Genomic DNA, 22,140 nt, shown 5'->3' with positions numbered 1-22,140 from the left:
CCAAAGCACAACCAGAGGTGTGCCGGATGCAAACACTGTGTATGCTCTGTGTACAGCTGTTGCTTGCTAAAATAGCTGTACTGGGAATATCTGTATCACTCACTCACACCCTTGCCTTTGGGTCATTTCAGGGATGACCTTGGCAAGATGACTTACAGCACCATGTGCATTAAGGAGAGCCTTCGTCTTTACCCTCCGGTACCTGGAGTATCCCGACAGCTCAGCAAACCCATCACGTTCCACGATGGACGTACTTTACCAGAAGGTCTGTACATATGACTTCCTCTTTTCCATTAATTTTTAATGGTCAGATTCTGCTCTCAGCTATAAAGATACAACTCCCATTGACAGCCATGAGAGTTAGAATCATAGACTCATAGAATATCAGGGTTGGAAGAGACCTTAGGAGGTCATCTAGTCCAACCCCCTGCTCAAAGCAGGACCAACACCAAATAAATCATCCCAACCAAGGTTTTTTCAAGCCGGGCCTTAAAAACCTAAGAAACGGAGAGAAGGATATGGCCTACCCCTAAATAAGTTATATGCCATTAGAAGAGCAAGCATTTATATAAAAAACTGCAGACATCACCCTCTGGTTGTCAGGAGATGAAGTGCAGTAAGAAGAAGGTGATTAGAATCAAACTGTTGGAAACTAATTGAATGAATTCTGACGCAAAAATCTTCAGTCAAATTTTTGACCGCTCTAATATTGTTAAGAGTGGAGACTTAAGTCCTTTAGAAAGGGATACTCGATTGCTCTAGGGACTAGTGTTGGGTAATGGAATTGCACGTTTAGCCAGCTGAAAAACAACATATGACATTCGTGAGCAAGAATGATTTGTGACCACTGGTCATGTGCCTATATGAAATGAATCAGTGATCTAAGTTCAAATTAATAGATGCTACGGCCAGAAGGGACCATTGTGATCTCCTCGTCTGACCTTCTGTATAGCACAGACCAGAGAACTTCCCTACCCCCCAAATAATTCCTAGAGTAGATCTTTTAGAAAAACATCCAATTTTGATTTTAAAATTGTCAGTGATGGAGAATCCACCACAACCGTTGGTAAATTGTTCCATAATTACTCACTGTTAATTTATGCCGTTTCACCGTGGATGGGTATCCTATCACACAGAAACCCACCACAACTGAAACACAACTGAAGAGAGTAGAGACGGAATGAGATCTTGGAGATTAAACTCCCTCCAGGCCAGTACTGTGAAACCTTGGCCTGGCTCAGGGGGCAATTTACGCTGCTGCTGCTCCCTGGGAAATTTCTTATTGGTGGACAAACAGATTTCTTTCTGCAGAATTATCGGGCCAGCACCCTGCCCTAGTTCTGAACTTTGCACAATATTTGCTTTAAAAAAGAATGAGGAAAGTTGGACTTTGCTCTCCTGTATCCATTGCATTTAATTTGTTCCTCTCTATTCATGCCAGATTCTCGATTATTCACGTCAAAGTGTGTAGAGTGAAATTTACCCGAGGCCGTGTGCCAGAACAAGGTGTACGCCTCATTTAAATCCTAAAAAATAAGGATTAATTGGGATGTGAGTGGTTCATGAGCCCTTCTGCACAGAGACGAACTTCACCCCCTACTGTTTAAATACATTCATTTCTTGGTTTATCTTATACTAGATGATGGTTTTATAGTTTAATGCCTGACAATTTTCATGCTCACGGGGGATCCAGTAACCTAAACAAATTGGAATGGGATGCTACTCTACAGTCACAATAGGGATATCATGGGCTCGCCAGAGCTGGGGTGTCCTGTGGAGCAGGCTTACCTTAATTTAGTTTTCTGTAAAATAATTTTCAACTCAAAATGGCCACCTGGGTGTTAAAGACCATAACATAACAGTCTTTCACAGATCTAACCAAACTATCAGTGTTAGGCCTATGACCAGCCCAGGTTTTAGTCTTAAATCAGGGAGACGGAGCCTTCCCTGTCACAGCCACACCCAGAACTGGCCTTTGAAAGCAGCAGCCAACCCTTTTTATCTGTCTTCCTGGCCCCTGATTGGCCTCTGCCTGCTCCCAGCCCTTCTAGCCTCACTTATTCATCCAGCAGTTGATCCTGGGAGGCCTCTCTAGGCAACTCCTGGAGGTCTGAACTCGCTACTCTTCTCTTCCGAAAGGACTGCTTCATAGGGCAGGATTGCCATGCCAGCAGGGCCTCCAGCAGGGGGCAGCAAACACCTAGTACCCCCCTGTCAGAAGGAATCAGCAGATTTTCACCCTGTTGACTTGTTCTTCTCCTAAACGGATACTGAACAAGTGACATTTAATTTGGAAAACAAATCAAATAGAAATCCTCTGACAGGGCCTGATCTAAAACCCATTGATTTCACTGGGTGTTATATCAGGCCCCTCAAGCCCAAGAGAATATGTGACTGGCCCCTTGTGAAAAGCAGTCATTGAAGTCCAATGTCTCCTCAAGCTGGAATTTACACTCCTGCTCAAAGTGTAGACATACCCCAAGAAAAAACTATTCAAAACTGCCCTTTTTTCTTCCAAGCCCACTGTCATGCTTTTAAACACATGCGAACTGAGTTCTACCACATCTGAGTGAAATGATCCCATCTTGACCTACAGACGGAGACACAAGACACACAGATTATTTTGTACTGAAGCTCCACTCTTCTGATCAGCAAGTGGGCTGCTAAATCAGGGGCTGGGAAAGATGAAGGTGCAGCAGAAACTTGTTGCTAATTTCCACCTCCTGGCCACTCAAGCAAGTGTCAAATGTAGACAGATGGAATAAAATGGATTAAGAACAAAGAACTTATTATTTCACTCAGAGGGTGGTGAAGTACTGGAATGGGTTACCTAGGGAGGTGGTGGAATCTCCATCCTTAGAGGTTTTTAAGGCCCGACTTGACAAAGCCCTGGCTGGGATGATTTAGTTGGTGTTGGTCCTGCTTTGAGCAGGGGATTAGATGAGATGACCTCCTGAGGTCTCTTCCAACCCTAATCTCCTATGATTCTATGAAATAATAGGTCCTTACATCCCAATTCCTGTTCAAAGATTCATAGGAGAAATGGCAAAACTTCTATGGGCTTCAGTGGGGCCAGGATTTCATCCATAGACTAAGGCCAGAAGAGACCACTGATCACCTAAGCAGGTTTCCTGTGTAATACAGGCCATAGAATTTCCCCCTGTAATTGCTGCATCAGTAAACATTTTCTCCCCTTTGGTTGCTTTACAGGCTCTTTGGCTGCAGTAAGCATCTATCTCATTCACAGAAACCCCAGCATATGGAAAGATCCGCTGGTATGTTTTCTTTTGTCGTTACGAGACCCTTTCCGCTGCAAGCAGTGCATTCAGTGTATGTATTTTAGTAGGTGAGCCAGCACCTTTAGTACCTAAACACCTTGGCACACAGGCCCCTGTGATTGAAGATTGTAGGCTGCACACGTTTCCTACACACTGTGTTCTGACTTTCCTGGCTTTGTCTCCCCAGATGGGTGGATGGCATTGATGGGCTATTTCTATTTCACAAAAACACGTCCTGCCCTGCCCCCCACAACCCCCTCCCCCCCCCCCCCCCCAAAAAAAAAAAAAAAAGTCCACAAGAAAATCCATGTGCGTGGGCACACAACCCATGGAGTCCGGTCGCCTCGGCTTAATCCTGGCTCGAACAATGTCTGACTCCGTGGTCTTGGAGACATCCTTGAGTCAGAGACCTTTGTCAGCAATTAAAGACACAGTTAGGGGAGAGCAGCAAAGGGATTTCACAAGTCCACCTGCCTCCTCTGTGTTGATTAGGCATTTCAGGAAGCCTCTTCTGATGGGTAGATCTCTTAAAGAACTTACACAGTAGTTATTTGCACATCTGTACCATCTTTTTATCTGAAGATCTCCCAGAGAGTCTAGACATATTAATTAAACCTTCCTACCCCTTGAAGAAGGGGCACCCAGAGTGAGCATCCACTTTTCAAAATATGGGCCCTGACCTTTCTGTGGGTGTCAGTTTAGCCAAACAGAAATTGGCTTTGGTAACAATCTGTACTGGTACCTCACAAGGGCACTGGAAGGCTTAATTAATTGTTTGCATTGCAATCCTCAGTTAATGTCCCATAGCTGTGCAAATTGTTGATTATTAAGTATTTTTGGAGCCACTCCACGCCCAATTGAGAGATTAAGTCCTTACTCAGATTAATTAAATAATAATCCATCTCAGTGTGTGTCACAACCTTGTTTTGAGCTGCAAATCGGGTTGAGCTTTCAGACAGGCAAAAGCCCACAGGGAAACTTTCTCCCTGATTCTTACATCTGGTGAGTGGCTTTACAATGCTAGAATCCCCATTATACAACCGAAGGGCTGTAATTTATGAAAACAGAGACAACTAGAGGCAGGTGGCTAACTAAATAATAGCCATGATCCTCAAAAGTGAGTAGTGATTTTTGGGTGCTCAACTGGAGATACCTAAAGAACATAGGACTGGAAGGACCTCCTGGGACAGAGTCCAGTCCCCTGCTTTGCAGGCAACTCTGTCATATAATCCCATCCATAAACATATCAAGCTCCAGCCTGAAAATTAGGGCATCTGCCCCACTGCTCCTGTTGGGAGGCTGTCCCAGAACCTAAAACAGGGGTGGGCAAACTTTTTGGCCCAAGGGCCACGTCGGGGTTCAAAATTGTGTGGAGGGCTGGGTAGGGAAGGCTGTGCCTCCCCAAACAGCCTGGCCCCGCCCCCTATCCAACCCCCACCCACTTCCCGCCCCCTGACTGCCCCTCTCAGAACCCCCAACCCATCCAACCCCCCCCCGGCTCTTTGTCCCCTGATCGCCCCCTCCGGAGACCCCCCCACCCTAACTGTCCCCCCAGGACCCCACTCCCGATCTAAGCCCCCCTGCGTTTTGTCCCCTGACTACCCCCTCCAGAGACCCCCCGCCCCTAACCACCCGCCCAAGACCCCACCCCCATCTAAGCCCCCTGCTCCTTGTCCCCCGACAGCCCCCTCCAGAGCCCCCCTGCCCCAATCACCCCCCAGGATCCCACCCCCTATCCAACCCCCTGCTCCCTGTCCCCTTCCTGCCCCAACCCCTATCCGTACTCCCACACCCTATCCAATGCCCCCGTTCCCTGTCCCCTGACCGCCCCCCGAGATCCTCTGCCCCTTATCCAACCCCCCTGCCCCGCCCCAGCCCGGCCAGGCCCCCTTAGCACGCCGCCAGCATGCTGCCGCGCTGATCCGTCGGCGTGTGCAGCCCCCCACCCCGCCCCAGAGCGCTGCTCGCATGGCGCGCTGAGGCTGCGGGAGAGGGGGAGCAGCGGGGGAGGGGCCGGAGCAGCCTCCCCAGCCGGAGCTCAGGGGCTGGTTAGGAGGAGCCCGCGGGCCGGGCCGGTTAGTTTGCCCACCCCTGACCTATGATGTCTGGACACCTTCTTCTCATTTCCAGCCTGAATTTGTTTGTGGGAGTAGATCCCCAATTGTTCTTGTGCCAAGATTGTGCTTTATTTTCAATAGCTCTTTCTCCCGCTCTAATTTACCTCCTCCCCCATTTTAATCCAATGTATTTAGAGAACAATCAGGTCCCCTTCCCAGTCTTCATTTTGCTAGGCTTTTAATCTCCCCTGGTTAAACAGGCCCTCCATTCCCCCGATCACCCTAGCAACCCTTCTCTCCACCTGTTCCAATCTGAATTCATCTTTCTCAAACATGCACGACCCGAGCTGTCCACTATTCCAGATGAGGTTTTACCAGTGCCTACTCCTGGCATTAATACTTCTCTCTCTCTACTGGAAAGACCTTGCCTGATACATCCTAGGACTGCCTTTACCTTTTTTCCCCAGAGTCACATCAGTGGTGGCTTTATAGTCTTACTGACAGGTTTCAGAGCAGCAGCCGTGTTAGTCTGTATCCGCCAAAAGAAAAGGAGGACTTGTGGCACCTGAGAGACTAACCAATTTATTTGAGCATAAGCTTTCGTGCATTCCACTGATGAAGTGAGCTGTAGCTCACGAAAGCTTATGCTCAAATAAATTTGTTAGTCTCTAAGGTGCCACAAGTCCTCCTTTTCTTTTTATAGTCTTACTATGATTGACTAAGGCAGCCTGGTCTTTCTCCCTCTGTTTCCAACTGATGGATAGCAGAAATACTTGTTGGTCTAAGTGCATAACCTTGCACTTTATACTATTAAATTTCATCCCATTTCTATTACTTCAGTTCTCCAGTTCTACCTGTATTGTTGATGGCTCCCAATTTGGGTCATCAGCAAGTTTAATTAGGACACTTCCGTTAAAGGGACCTGACTTTCAGAGGGCAGGTACTTGACCCTTCCTGGGATTGAAGTGGGGAAGAGAGACACAGATTCTAAGGCCAGAAGGGACCATTAGATCATCTAGTCTGATCGCCTGCACACCAGGACCTAGTCATTCCAATATCAAGCCCTCCATTTTTATCGGAGCTAGAAAAAGCTGTTTAAATCAAGATTGGATACCTATGTAAAGACTTCAAGTGATGGAGAATCCACTGTGTCCCTTGTTCTGTGGTTCCATGGATAAGCAGTGGCGGATTAGCCACTGGGCCAACGGGGCCTGTGCCCAGAGGCCCTGGCCAATTGGAGGCTCCTGGAAAAATGAGTGCCCCCCGCACTCCAACCCACTGCGTCTGTCTGGCGCTCCAGCCGGGGAGCGGGGTCAAGGTACGAGGGTTTGTCCTGCTTAGCCTGCCTGGCCCTCCTGAGGAGTGGGCAAGGCCCCCATGCCCCAACCCCGCTCCCCAGCAGCAGTGTAGGGGGGACTGCAGGTGGAAGGGGTTGGGAGGGGCCCCCACTTGCTCTGACCCAGGGCCCCACAAAATCATAATCCACCCCTATAGATAAGCACCCTCACTGTGAAAGATAAGTTGTGCCTTGTTTCTTGTCTGCATTTGTCCAGCTTTATCCTATAAAGGAGTCTCAAATTGGGCATCGAGAACACAGACACCAAGGCCACTAGTCGCTTCTGAAAGAATTGGCCAGTAGTTTTGAAACTGAAATGATCATTGTTGTTTGTTTTTTAAATGAACTCTTTCATTCCAGGTGTTTGATCCGTGGAGATTTTCTCCAGAGAACATCTCTGACAGACATTCTCATGCCTTCCTGCCTTTTGCTGCTGGGTCAAGGTGAAGTATATTTTAATTTAAAAAGGCAAAGGGAAGAAAAGAACCCACCATTGTTAAATGTGATTTAGCAGATGTTTCTATTTGTATTGCAGAAGCACTTAGAGACCCCAGCCAAGAACTAAGGTTGGGCCCCATTGTGCAAGCACAAAGGAACAGATGAGCCCTGCCCCAAAGACTGACAATCTTAATATTTTCTATCAAGTTGACATCAGTTTTTATCTATATTCCGGTAGCACCCAGAGGCCCCAGCTAAGATCCTGTCCCACCGTGCTAGGCAGTCATGTACCGTCACCCAAAGAGCTTATAATCTAAATACACAAAATAGGAAAGTAGCATTATCCTTATTTTAGATACTGGGAACTGAGGCACAAAGAGATTAAATGACTTGGCTGGGATCATGCAAGGAGTCTACCCCATCTCAGACAAAGAAATTCTCATCTGCTCTTCTCCTCTGATACCTCCACTTGCCCAAGTGACCCCATCCCATCTCCTGATCTCTCTCGTGCCCACTCTCATCCCCTCCCTTACTCTCCTTCTTAACCTCTCACGGTCCTAGGGCTTTTAGAGTCATAGGGCTTGGCTACACTTGCGAGTTACAGTGCAATAAAGGAGCCCTGGGTGCACTAGCTCACTCCCCGTCCACACTGGCAAGGCACGTAGAGTGCTCTGACTCCGCGGCTACAGCGCTGCTGGTACTCCACCTTGGCAAGAGGAATAACGCTTGTTGCGACTTGGCTACAACGCCCGGGCGTCAGTGTGAACGAGGTGTTGCATGACTGCACTCTGATCAGCCTCCAGAAACAGCCCATTATTCCCTTAAGTCAAGTGGCCACTCTTGTCTTTGTTTTTGAATCGCTGCAGGAATGCGGATATGCCCTTTGAAAGCTCCGTTTCTGACAGCCGGCTGCTTCTCTGCTCCGAGACAAAGCAACCATTAGTGTGGAATGCTGTGTGAGAGAGAGAGAGGTGGGGGGGTAGGGGGGTGTCTGCTGCTATCTGAACTTACAAGATAGCATGCTGACATGCTCTCAGCCCCCCAAAAACCCACTCTCTCTCCCCCCACATACACACAACACACCCCCTGTCACACTCCACCGCCCCACCCCCCCCCCCCGCCCATTTGAAAAGCACATTGCAGTCACTTGTGTGCTGGAATAGCTGCCCACAATGCACCACTCCCAATGCCACTACAAGGGCTGCAAATGTGGCCACGCCAGTGCGCTTGTAGCTGTCAGTGTGGACACGCTGCAGCGCTTTCCCTACTGCGCTCTACGAAGGCTGGTTTAACTCAAAGCGCTCTACATCTGCAAATGTAGCCATGCCCATAGAGTTTAAGGCTAGAAGGGGCCACCAGATCTTCTATTTTGACCTTCACTACATCACAGGCCACCATCATCACACAGCACTAACAACCGAAATGAGATCAAAATATTACTGTCGACAGGAGACTAGATGTGGGAAGAGAGAGGTCATACAGAAACTGAGAACAGAAAGGGAGAGGGAGAGAGACAAGAAAGCCAAGCAGGAGCCTGTAAGCACACTATGACCCTGGAAAAAGCTAGTGAGAAAGATTTTTGGTTCTTTCTGTGTTCAGAGACATGGACTTTGTACATTCCTTGTAAATAAACAAGATAGATACTAGACTCCATTAATTTCTGCTTCCAACTGGAACATTCCCAAGGCCCCAAACTTTGATTGCATCAAGAAGGGGCAACATAAGAACAGCCATACTGGGTCAAACCAAAGGTCCATCTAGCCCAGTATCCTGTCTTCTGACAGTGGGCAATGCTGTTGCCCCAGAGGGAATGAACAGAACAGGTAATCATCAAGTGATCCATCCCCTGTCACCCGTTCCCAGCTTCTGGCAAACAGAGGCTAGGGACACCATCCCTGCCCATCTTGGCTAATACAAACATAAATATGAACACTGTGTTTGAAGGAGACCGTTGGTTACTAGCATTGGCTACAGGTACCCAAGCGAGGAAACAGGTGCCTGAAACCCAGTCAAGCCTTCAAGGTCATAAATCATTGATACATGGGGGAGCGTACCTTAGTCCTGATCTAGTGGGGGAAACACTGCAAGATTTCACCATAAGGCAGGGAAAAGGCAAGACGCCTGTCCCCTGAGGGGCTGCACACAGAGACCAGAAACGGGACAGATGGGCAAGAGTCTTACGGGACACTCTGGAACTTTATGGAGGGTTTTAGTGGAACATGTGTGAAAGACGAGTGGTTGGTTAAGTCTGAGAATAGGCTGGATACATCAGGCAGATAGTATGTGAGTCTCAGCTACTGGAACTGCTGAATGGCCATCTGTACTACAACTGTGTCTGTCTGGCAGAGTAAGAGAACTAAAGAAAACCATAAGTAATGGCTGTTCTTGGGCGAAAGAGATATAAAAGAGAGGGTGAGCTATGGAGAGAGGTTCATGCTTTTTGCTGATACAGGCCCAGCTTCTCTGAATTTCCTTTGGGTCTCTTTTCTCAGGAACTGCATCGGGCAGCAGTTCGCCATGAATGAGCTGAAAGTGGCTCTCGCCCTGACTCTGCTCCGCTTCGAACTCTCACCGGATCTGGCCAACCCCCCCATCAAAATACCTCAGCTCATCTTACGCTCCAAGAACGGGATTCACCTGCACTTGAAGAAAGTCCTCTGATGCCGATATTGCACGGTGCTAAGTGCGGGAAAGGGACCAAGTAGATAACATGGTACCATGTGAATCAGATCAAGGAGTTAGTTAGAATAGACAAACTTTTGGGCCCAAAGATCTTCATCCCCCTTCTTCTGCCACCATCAGCCAAAGTGCCCAAATTGGCCTGAACCGATGTGTCACAGGTAGTTGGTTCAATAAAAGGCATGGATCTTATTGCACAGTAGGATTTTGTCTAGCAAGTGATCCCCTTGGAACATCTGCCCCTGCTCTGACCTTGCCTCTTCACATCTCTTCACTGGCTCCCTCTCGTCTTTCGCACAGGGGTCCAGTCCAGCACCCAGTGAAGCCTTTCCCTTGACTGCAATGGGCATTGGATCAGGCCCCAAAGTTCTAGCTTCTTTCTTGCAACTCTGACTGCTCCCTACTATCCATCTAGCCTAAATTTCCCTCCTAGTTACCTTTTTGGGTCCTTCTTCCACTGTCCATACCTTCCACAATGCCTGCATATGAACCCCTCCGTCCTCATTCAAAACCCTCCTTATGTTGCACTTGCAAGAATAGGCCAAGTATTACTGAGCTTTAATCAATGCTTATTAAAAAACTTAAAGTTTGGACTGTCGATCTCTGGGCAAACTGCATTATCTGCATCTGATTAAGACTGGAAAGCTGCTTGGGACAGTGTCTGTCTTCTGTGTTAATAAATAACTAGTTATTAACATAACAACAGCTGTATGGAGTTATTAGTGACATTTATAGCTAAACCGATCAAACAGGAGTACCCCAGAAAACACCTTAGCAATGGGGAAGGAAAAAGCATGGACCGGAAGGAATAAGACCAGATCCTCAGCTAATGTAAATTGGTATAGCGCCATTGACTTCAACAGAGCTATGGTGATTTACCGGGTCTAAGAATCTGGCCCACTGTGCAAGAGAAATGATTGCAATGCTGGGTGTCAAATCCCATGAACCCCCCTTGCAGAACACCCGTGCCCCTAGCTGAGTAATATTGGCATGTCTATAAATACGACTTACAATGCCTGTGAAAGTAAGAAGTCACCAGGCTGCTGTACCAGCTAAGCCCATTGGAACATCTCACATGGCGTTTTGCCTTCTCTCATAAAAGATCACACTATCTTTCCATCATACCCTGTCTCCGGCAGTTGTCTATCTGACACTTCAGAGGAATATGAACACCCCCCACAACTTATAATTCTCGTCAGGGCAGTTCGGTTTCTGAGGGTGCAGATTCCTTCCTGAGCATCGCAGATAGCCAGTTCATACCCTGAAGCAGGAAGTTTTATGATTACCCTTGTAATTATGGCCAGATCCAGTCTAACGCGCCCTGAAGTCATTGGAAGACTTTTGTTTGCATAGCCATGAATGTTATCAGGAGTCAAAGTTACCCAGCTACTGAACAAAAAATATATATATATATATTTCCTTGTATTTGTTCTAAATCTCCTGCCTCATCACTGTCCTCAAGCCCCATTCTGTACAACACATGGGACACGGTGCAAGAGATCCTCAGATGAATTGATCCTGCCTCTTACTTCTCTATGCACTTATGATGTGCCTCCCACATTTCAGCCAAGGAGTCTCCTGTCATCTCACTAGGACATTCAACAGGACAAAAACTGATTCAAATGCCTGAAAACGTAATTAAATTTAAAAAAGCAAACCACCATCATAAAATTCAAAGCGGTAAAGCAAACAGAGTGTGGGAGGGGACAATACACAAAAAGCGAAGTGGCAGGCGATAATGAAGATGGAACTGACAGGTGCTATCCTTAAACACATTTGGTGGGGTGGGGGGAAGGTTTCAGTGTTTCTTAAAGGCTGGATCTAATTCCCATTGACCTCAGTGGGAACTTTTCCACTGACTTCAGTGAAAATTGGATCAGGCTCTAAAATGGGAAGAGATGAATGAGGATGATTGTCAAGGCTATCGTGTTTCGTAGTTGAAGGCCCACCACAACAAAGGCAGGAGAGCTCACCAATTTCAAGTGTGATTTTGGGACTCCCCCAGTAGTCTGTGGATTGTAAGCGCACCTATCCCTCGGGTACGAGGACTCAGCCATGGCTAGAACCCACCTTGTGTCATCTTCGTCAATCCACCAGTGTAACTGATGCAGAGTTGTGGGGAAACAAAAAATCCCCTTGGTGCCCATACCTCTCCTTAGGCCTCATTTAAAACAGGCTCTTCAGGTTTCCTGCAGGGTGGGGTAGGCTTTTCAAATACACTCAGCACTGGGCTAACTCAGCTCTCACTGGAGTTTGATCATTCATGTCAATGGGGACAGAATGAGGCAAATACTGAGAGCTTTTAAAACTCCCACATGGATGTTGAACCTTGATTGGTCCCAGTTTGCAAGCACTAGTTAAGTCAGTCTGTATTTAGCACTATACAGCCGGCGTTTTCTCCGTTGTCCAAAGTGTAGTTCGCTCCTTTTAACTCTTTTGCTGTTTGATACGATAAGTTAATTTGAAAGTAAAGAGCCCCAGATCATGCCCAGCAATATCACAAACAGTCCAGACACCAAATGAGTAACCAGAGTTCAGAACCCAGCATTTGCTGCCCAAATGCAAAAAAAGAAAACATGGGTGTGACAACATAAAGCAATTCCCCTGCTCCCCAGGGTAGAGTGCAGGTCCCCTCTGGCTTTCTAGTAACCAGGGTCTTCCCTCTGCCCAGGGATTTCCCCAGGGCTTCCCGCCCCTTGCAGCTCACTACTTCAAGGTCTATAATTTGGTCTTTTGTTTGAGGAGGGCATTTTCATAGCCCACTCCCGGGCCCCAGGCTCCTTTAACAGAGCTGGGACGCTTCTCTCTATTCCCTTGCTGGTAATCATTAGACTCAGTCACCTGCCTCCACTCAAGTGGGTCTGATGACTCCCAGAACCTGCGAGGACCCTCCCCAGAACAGGCTGACCCTTCCCCACCACTCCCAGCCCTTAACGGGGCAGCCCTCCCTGTTACCCTTACCCACTCATCCCCCCTCACAGCGGCATGTATTTTGTACTTTGCAATGCATTTTCCCCAGATTAACACTGAGGAATATCAACCTCTTCAGTGCAATGTGTTTTTATCGGGAGGAATTTTTTTCTTTCCCAGGCAAGTTTTAGCAGCTTCAGGAGTACACTTCCAATCTTGATTGTGATCTGTTGCTTTAGCGAGTGAAATGCCCTTTAAAGTGGACTACATCATTTTTTCCCCCTGTAACTATGGCATCTGATTGTAGGACACGGTGTTCTCAGGGATTGTGGCTCGTTTCCAACTGTTCTGATTTACAGGCTGTAACTGTGCCAATAAAATTACACGCGAAGCCAGGACAGTGCCTGGAACTGCTGAGTAGTAACACAGAAGTCTTTGTTGTGCAAGCATCTGTGTTGCACAAGCATCTGTGTTGCATGCACCTTGCATAAGAAGCTCTCACAGTAGTGTTCTTCCACCTACTGTAGGGTGTCCCTCTCTCAAAATAGGACCGTCAGGACTAAATATCCAAAGATGGGCCTGAGCCATAGACGTGGATCAAAATACGAACTGCCCCAAGGATAAGAGGCATTCAGGTCTGGTGTTCTAATTCAAGCCCATGAACAGACAAAGGACATTTGCTACAAGTTGCAGCGCTTCAGGAGAACATCTCCCAAATTCAAGAGATTGAAGGGGAGGGGATCAGATCTGGCATTGCTCTTAATTATGGCTTCATTCAAACACTAAAAGACAATGGAATCAAGCTTATTAGAGACAGGTCTGCACTGGAACATCCCAGAATCCAAATCCATTAATGACTTGTGCAGCTGATGCCGCTCTCTCTGCTTGGACAACCTAACACCCTGGGCAAAAGCCCTCATGAATTTAGGGGTTCAGAAATCCAGATCCACACCTGTATTTTGCTCAGCTTACTGCATCAAATGTGCGTTCATTTCACTGCCCCACCAGGTTCGGAGTAAAACAATGACTAGATCATTCAGTGAAAGTCTACTCAGGAAGGCTCTACCCAGTGTCATGTTCCATCCCATGAATAAGTTTTTGATCTGTCCTGAAACTGCCGAGGCGGAGTCACGCCGAGGCTGGGGCTGGGGCCAGGGCCAGGGAGGGCCTGGGTGGCACTCCCTCCCCGCCCACCCATGGGGGCTGGCCCAGGCCCCCCCACCCTCAGACATTCCCCTCTAGGGGAACGTGCCCCACAGTTTGGGGACCTCTGTACTATGCAGGGAACATAAGTGACATTTCATCCTGCAAGTCCAATTCAACCTTCTACCTCTAAAATGGCTCTGCTCCTGTATAAACCTGTGCTCTGCTTTTTTCCCACTCCCTTCGAGCCAACACAACGGATTTCCTTACCGCTCCCTGTGCACCCTGCTCCCAATCCTCCGCCCTTGTTCCAGGCTGCTGCTTATGCCTAGAACACTCTCTTGCTTCTTTGTGCTCTTGTTAGTCACTTCCTCTCCATAACCTCAATTACATCTAGAAAGGAGCAAACAGTTGAACGCAAAGGTGTTGTCACATTTCCGCACAGGATAATTTTTACCACCTATATTTGCCAAAGGAGAATTGTGCATTGTCCATTTGATTGCAAATCCCCGCTCGAATGAGTTGCAGAACAAACAGTGTACTTACTGGATGAAGAAATCCGAAACAACAGATATTCAAACCAAACAGCAGATAACCAACAGTGAAAAAAGTGAGGTCACAGGCAACTCACAAACTGAGATAAGGCAGCACTGGTCAAATCCATTGTCTGTTTCAAATGATTCCTTGTAAAGGCCTCGTCTCTTAAGAAGCCTTTCCACGAAACATGATGTAACAAGGTGCATCACCTCCCAAGCCCCCCGTCGTGTCCTCAGAGTGGCTCTGCAGTGGCCTGTCTCAGTTTCCCCTTCGCTGAGGGCTCCTTAATAAAACTCCAGACAGGCTCTCTCGTGGCCCGCTTAATAAAAGAACCCGAGGGAAAGGGGCATGCCCCAATTTGCTTGGGGTGGGTTTTTTTTGCTCATGGGTTGTGTTATGAATCCTGTTGGTGGTGTTTCCCCAACATAATGCCACATTGTTTCTCTCTGTTATTAAAAGGCTTTTTGCTACACTCAGACTATGTGCTTGCGAGAGGGGAAGTATTGCCTCTTGGAGGCGCCCAGCGGGGGTGGTATATATTTGTCCCAGGTCACTGGGTGGGGGCTCGAGCCGGTTTGCATTTTGTTATTGGAATGGATCCCCTAGATATTGAACCCGGCCCTTGTTGCTGCCAACTCTGATTGGCAGAAGGGTTACACAATCATCAGTGTTCCAAACTAAAGTCCATCCCGCCGACACAAAATCCTCATACTCAGCTCTGGTGTCTTCAGCTAGTCCTGCATTTCTTCCGTTCCAGTCTGCTCCACCAAAGCAGCCAGGCCCAGCGCTTCCCAGTTAGAGCTCAGCCTTCCTCAGCTCTGCCTCAGAGAGGTCAGCAGGTAAACCCCCTCTGCTGCTCTTCTGGTTACTCAGAGCCTCCTGCACTATACCACAATTTTCTCTAGCAACACTCTTAGCTCCATGACTGGAGAGAGGTCAGTGGGCAGCCAGTCATCCCATCTGCCATCTTCTCCTTTTTAAGGCCCAGGTGTCTTCCCTTAAACCCATTTGGCTGCAGGTAATCAGTTACAGGTGCACTGGCCCCTGCTCCCTCCTAAAACGGGCCAGTGACCCTGTGACACATGGCAACATAGGAACAGAGATCTCTTCCAACCCTAATATTCTATGATTCTATGTTTCAGAGTAACAGCCGTGTTAGTCTGTATTCGTAAAAAGAAAAGGAGTACTTGTGGCACCTTAGAGACTAACCAGTTTATTTGAGCATGAGCTTTCGTGAGCTACAGCTCACTTCATCGGATGCATAGAACTGCCAGGCTGAATCAGACCATTACTCCAGTATCCTCTCTCAACCCGTGGCCAGCTGTGTCGGAGGAAGGTGCATGAAGCCCTGCAGTGGCAGTTATGGGATAATCTGCTTCCTGGAAAAATTCTGACCCCCTTAGTTATGCCCAGAAGCACCAGGGTTTATATACATGCCCAAACTCTTCTTTCTACCCTAACAGAACTCTAGATACTCTCGTTACCCATTTATATGTCCAATTTATTTATTTATTCAATCCTGAAAAGCCCTTGGCCTCTAGGATAAAGGGCTTTACACGGACTTCTAAAACAGGGAAAAGAACAAACTTGAACCTAAAACTGATCTGCAGAACACAACTCTTCTGTGAAAATCCTTTCTTTTACTGAGCTATTTCATGACACTGTCTTCCAGCCTCACTTGGAAAGGTTTCTGCTGCAATCACTATTTCATGATCTGAGAGATCTGTTGCCTCCTCCAGAAGTAGAGATTAATTAGCACTCCATGTGACAAGCATTCTGTCTTTCCCATGCTCCTACAGGTATCCCTCACCTCAGGCAGCTCCCCGCAAGTGGTGACATGTCCCTGCAAATCTTCAATAGGGTTGCCAGTTGTCTGGTTGGCACAGGGCCAGCAGGCTCCCTACCTGGCTTTGTGTGGGTCCCCAGAAGTGGCAACATGTTCCTGCTGCTCCTAGGCAGAGGCGTGGCCAGGCAGTTCTGCGCACTGCCTCCACCCACAGGCGCTGCCCCCGCAGCTCCCATTGGCCGTGGTTCCGGGCCAATGGGAGCTGCGGAGTCAGTGTTCAGGGCAGGGTGGGGACAGTGCACGGAGCCCCCATGGCTGTTCCTCCACCTAGGAGCATCAGGGACATGTTGCCACTTCCAGGGAGCCACATAGAACCAGGTAGGGAGCCTGCCGGCCCTACGTCAACCGGACACCTGTCAACCCTATTGAAGATTTGTATTGGGAGATATCAGACATGCCGGTTTCTAAGGCTTTAAGTGCCGGATAACACAGCTTTTACTGTAATGCTTACTCGCAGCAGTTAGAAGGACTCCGATTGACTTGAGGGGCTGGATCAGGCTCTCAGATTCAGACAGTGCAAGATACATACAACGTACTTTCATGAATGCTGGGGGAAAACAAAGCAGCTTTAGTAATTAAAACAACAGTAGAGAGCCCCGGTGAAATCAACCCCTGGTATTAGTTAGAGCTGGGTATGACCACAGTGTGCCAGGCATGGTCCCTGACCCGAAGAACTCACAACGTAAAAGATGCTCTGAAACAGCGAAGGGGAAAGGGTACAAATACGAGTATAAAGGCCCCGGTGGTAACTGGCTGTGGTAACGTAGTGTATGACCAGCACACTGAATCAGGCTGCCGGGCTCTGGACTGGCTACCAAGAGAAATGTAAAGTTGTACTGGGTGCAATGTGGCTCGAGGGGCTGTTCTGGCAGCTGGGGATCAGCAGGGCACAAGTGTACTCCTGGCCACACTCCTTTTCATGCCCCCCCCCACACGTGGAAGGCTGGGAAGGGTCCAGAGTGGTGCTGGGCCATGGTTCATTGTGTGCACCGTGGTGCACTGGACTGCGCCTCCCCAAAAGCCAGTTGGCCGACAATACTCCATATGTGATGTCCCTTCAGTTCCCCAACACTGCCCACGCTACCCCCAACTACCATACCTATGGTGCCCATCGACATCTTGGCTGCACATTCTCCTTCCCAGGGTGCGGGGGCTCACCCAGAAGCAAAGGCTCCTTCGTCCCTCACCCCATCTTCCTGCTTCTGGGGCAGGGAGGGTGCGACGCTGTATGGAATTTGGAGGACACTTTAGGATATTATGGACACCAGTATTGTAAAATTGCAATGAGTTGTGTCAGGTACGCCATGTAAGGTATCTGCAGAAATGTTATAATTTTCCCAGTATGATGATCTTGTTTATATGTTTGTGTCACCTTTGCATTATGTGTTATAGATATGTATGTCTGTGTTTCAAACTTGTGCCATGCTTCTGAGTGACACCCCCAGACAGTTTGGCATCAGAGCTGCCTAGACTGCTTGATGGCTCATCACTTGTACAATGAACCCATTGAAAGGGTCAGGGATATACCTTATGACTCAGCAAGGCATGCCAGGACATGCCTATGGAGAGAACTCTAAGGCTTCCAGGCCATGTGCTGGGCAGCTTGTGTTTGGAACAAAGGAAATCAAGCTGCCTGGCAAAAGACTAGAAAAGGCAGCTGACCTTCTGCTTCTCGTCTTCATTCCTGCTTGTTACCTCTGGAGTAACCTTTCTACAAACAAAGCTCTGAACAAAGGACTGAATGACCCATCCAAGTTGTGGATGTGTTCCAGAGGGACTTTCAAGCCAGCAAACTCACCAATACTGCTAGGAACCTGATATATGGACTTTAAAGTCTTTGTTTGTATGTTACAGTTTACCATTTAACAACTCTCTTCTTCTTCTGTCTTTTTTCTTTATAATAAACCTTTAGTTTTAGACACTAAAGGATTGGCTGGCAGAGTGGGATTTTGGGTAAGATCCAAACCTATACTGATCTGGTAACGTGGCTGACCCTTTGGGGGTCAGAGGAATATTTTGCATGTGTGAGCAGAGATTTTTAAATAACTTCTCACTATACTGGACCTAGGTCCTGATTAGGAGGCAGAGAACTGGAAAGCAATAAAAGGGGCTGTGTGATTTCTTTGTTTGCTTCTTGATAACCAGAGTGGGGGATCAGAAGCACAGTTTATGACTGGTTGGGGAGTTTAACTTCAGTGTTACCCACCGGTCTTGGAAGTATCTGGTCTCTCTTTTGCAGCCTGCCCTGACTGTGGCATTTCCAGTGAGGGATACCCCAGGTCACAGAGGGGCACTGGGCTCTTCTCTTTATCCTTCTGGCTGTGGAGGGGGACACTGGGGACTATGCTGCTCTTCTGGATGGCTACAGCAATGAGAGCCCAAGGACGGTGGGTAGGAGATTGTCCTAGGCACAAGCAGCAGGGTGGAAGAAGTTGTGACGGCGAGAGTGGGAGCAGGCTACAACGGGGAGCGGTTAGGAGACAGATTTAGGTGGAGTGCTGGCTGGGGGAATAAGATCTAGGAACTGGTATTTCAGCAGCAGAGCAGCTGTGCAGAGCCTTGAAGATCAAGCTGAGAAGCCTGGATGTGATGCAAAGGGTGAGATCACCGCTTGTTTGCTGCCAAGGGCTTTGAGCTACCGGGAGCTCAGCTGTGTCAGAGCTGCTCCGCACAAGGTGTCTCATGAGGTGGAGGCTGATCCTGGGCTCTGCTGCAGCAGAGAGTTCTTTGGAAGGCAGTTAATGCCTGACTAATCTAATTGCCTTCTATGACGAGATAACTTGCTCTGTGGATGAGGGGAAAGCAGTGGACGTGTTGTTCCTTGATTTTAGAAAGCTTTTGACACGGTCTCCCACAGTATTCTTGCCAGCAAGTTAGAGAAGTATGGGCTGGATGAATGGACTATAAGGTGGATAGAAAGTTGGCTAGATTGTCAGGCTCAACAGATAGTGATCAATGGCTCCATGTCTAGCTGGCAGCCGGTATCAAGTGGAGTGCCCCAAGGGTCGGTCCTGGGTCCGGTTTTGTTCAATATCTTCATAAATGATCTGGAGGATGGTGTGGATTGCACCCTCAGCAAGTTTGCAGATTACACTAAACTGGGAGGAGAGATAGATACGCTGGAGGGTAGGGGTAGGATACAGAGGGCCCTAGACAAATTAGAGAATTGGGCCAAAAGAAATCTGATGAGGTTCAACAAGGACAAGTGCAGAGTCCTGCACTTAGGATGGAAGAATCCCATGCATTGCTACAGACTAAGGACCGAATGGCTCTGCAGCAGTTCGGCAGAAAAGGACCTAGGGGTGACAGTGGACGAGAAGCTGGATATGAGTCAACAGTGTGCCGTTGTTGCCGAGAAGGCCAATGGCATTTTGGGATGTATAAGTAGGGGCATTGCCAGCAGATGGAGGGACATGATTGTTCCCCTCTATTCGACATTGGTGAGGCCTCATCTGGAGTACTGTGTCCAGTTTTGGGCCTCCCACTACAAGAAGGATGTGGAAAAATTGGAAAACGTCCAGGGCAACAAAAATGATTAGGGGACTGCAACACATGACATATGAGGAGAGGCTGAGGGAACTGGGATTGTTTAATCTACGGAAGAGAAGCATGAGGGGGGATTTGATAGCTGCTTTTAACTACCTGAAAGGGGGTTCCAAAGAGGATGGATCTAGACTGTTCTCAGTGGTGGCTGATGACAGAACGAGGAGTAATGGTCTCAAGTTGCAGTGGGGGAGGTTTAGGTTGGATATTAGGAAAAACTTTTTCACTAGGAGGGTGGTGAAACACTGGAATGTGTTACCTAGGGAGGTGGTGGAATCTCCTTCCTTAGAGGTTTTTAAGGTCTGGCTTGACAAAGCCCTGGCTGGGATGATTTAGTTGCGGATTGGTCCTGCTTTGAGCAGGGGGTTGGACTAGATGACCTCCTGAGGTCCCTTCCAACCCTGATATTCTATGATTCTATGATGTTGCAATATTTTCAAATGCAGATTACCAAGGGACTGACTTTTACTAGTAGTTGTCAATGAAGGCTGATCCAGTGTGCAATGAGACAATATCTGGAATATTCCTTGGTCCTTCTAAAGGAGACTTTTAACAAAGTTGAGGTACTGGTTCTGTATTAGAGGAAAGCCCAACCCTGAGTTTCTGTGGCATCCTTAACCACCTTGTGCTGAGCCAGACTCTCAGAGAGATATCCTCTCACCTCCCGTCTCCAAATAAACGTGAAGGTTAGACACAACAGTATATATACAAATACAGCCCCCTACTAACTCACTGACAATTTTCAGTTAGTCTTTGAGGTGTGCTGCTCAGTCTCTTGCATCTGTGTGTTATCCCTTCAGTCTCTGCATGGTGGAGTTCAGTACCACCCATGCGCACCCGCTCTGTGGACTCCTCCATGGCCCTTCCTGGTTCCATCTCTGCAGATCTGGGCTCGGCTAGCTTTAATCCCCTCTGTTTCCCCCTGGCACTTCCTTCCTGCCTTTTTGTCAGCCTTGGCTCCTGATCCCACCAAGCCGACCAACCTGATTGTCTAATTACCGCTGCCAGCTTTCTCAAGGGGAGCTAACTAACGTCTGAGTGCTCAGAGCACAGACTCACGTGTTCGCTCCCCGCACTCTGTCCCACCATGCTTTAAGGGTGCAGCAATTTTAAGTAAGAGTTAGACTCCTCTTCCTTTTAAAACAGCTTCTTGATTATTTTTATGCCATTTTCCACTAGACCATTAGACGGCAAATCTCGGACTATATGTAATGTTTTTACACTAGGGCTGTCAGATGATTACAAAAAATAATCGCAGTTAATCACGAGATTAAAAATATAGTTGCAATTAATCACAGTTTTAATCTCACTGTTAAACAATAACAGAACACCAATTTAAATGTATCATGCATAGTTTTGGATGTTTTTCTACATTTTCAAATAAATTGATTTCAATTACAATGCAGAATATAAAGTGTACAGCGCTCACTTCATATATTTTTGATTACAAATATTTGCACTATAAAAAAGATAAACAAAAGGAATAGCATATTTAAATTCACCTTGTACAAGTACTGTAGTGAAATCTCTTTATCATGAAAGTGCAACTTACAAATGGAGAATTATTCTTATTATTTGCACAACTGCACTCAAAACCAAAATAATGTAAAACTTTAGAGCCTATAGGTCGAAGCAAGAAAAGGTATATGAATCTTTAGCACATCTGTCATATATATACCTTGCAACGCCGGCTACAACCGTGCCATGCGAACGCTTGTTCTCACTTTCAGGTGACATTGTAAATAAGAAGCAGGCAGCATTATCTCTCATAAACGTAAACAAACTTGTTTGTTTTAGCAGTTGGCTGAATAAGAAGTAGGACTGAGTGGAGTTTTATGAGGTGAATTGAAAAATACTATTTCTTTTGTTTATTTTTTTCAGAGCAAATATTTTTAATCAAAAATAATCATATAAAGTGAGCACTGTACACTTTGTATTCTGTGTTGTAATTGAAACCAATATATTTGAAAATGTAGAAAAACATCCAAAAATATTTATAATACATTTAAACAAGTATTCTATTATTAACAGTGCAATTAAAACTACGATTCATCACAACTGTTTGTTTAATCTAGTCAATTTGTTTCATGTTAATCGCGTGCATTAACTGTGATTAATTGACAGCTCTAGTTTAAACCCTTATTTGTTAGCAAATTGTCTAAACTCACATCCATCAAACTGTGGACCATTATTTGACACAACAACTTCCGGTATACCGTATCTAACAAAAAAGAACTTTATGTGCATAATAACATGTTTTGCAGTAGTGTTTTCTACCAATGCTATTTTTGGAAACTGCAGTAAATAATCCCAAACCAGTGTACAGTTTCTTCTAGCATATGTGAACAAATCAATGCCCACTTTATACCATGG

The 22,140-nt window shown here is 47.1% G+C and overlaps 1 protein-coding gene and 1 long non-coding RNA gene across 2 annotated transcripts in view; one reads left to right on the top strand and one right to left on the bottom strand.

Moving 5' to 3' along the window:
* Positions 1–10,285, top strand: part of LOC102935597 (cytochrome P450 4B1) — a 30,581-nt gene extending 20,296 nt beyond the window's left edge. The window contains exons 9-12 of the mRNA XM_037905996.2: positions 132–265; positions 3,211–3,275; positions 7,032–7,114; positions 9,602–10,285. Coding sequence (XP_037761924.1) covers positions 132–265; positions 3,211–3,275; positions 7,032–7,114; positions 9,602–9,770 — 451 coding nt within the window. The 3' untranslated portion in view covers positions 9,771–10,285. The remainder of the gene's footprint in view (positions 1–131; positions 266–3,210; positions 3,276–7,031; positions 7,115–9,601) is intronic.
* Positions 5,555–18,047, bottom strand: LOC122461409. Its single transcript, XR_006283276.1, has 3 exons — positions 17,887–18,047; positions 12,221–12,227; positions 5,555–5,565 (listed from the first exon to the last, which is right to left on the bottom strand). It is a non-coding gene; the product is annotated as an uncharacterized LOC122461409 (long non-coding RNA).
* Between the last annotated feature and the right edge of the window lie 4,093 nt (positions 18,048–22,140).

The sequence above is a fragment of the Chelonia mydas genome, chromosome 8, assembly GCF_015237465.2.
Source record: "Chelonia mydas isolate rCheMyd1 chromosome 8, rCheMyd1.pri.v2, whole genome shotgun sequence".
Classification (NCBI taxonomy): Eukaryota; Metazoa; Chordata; order Testudines; family Cheloniidae; genus Chelonia; species Chelonia mydas.
This window is presented reverse-complemented; position numbering and strand designations above follow the sequence as displayed.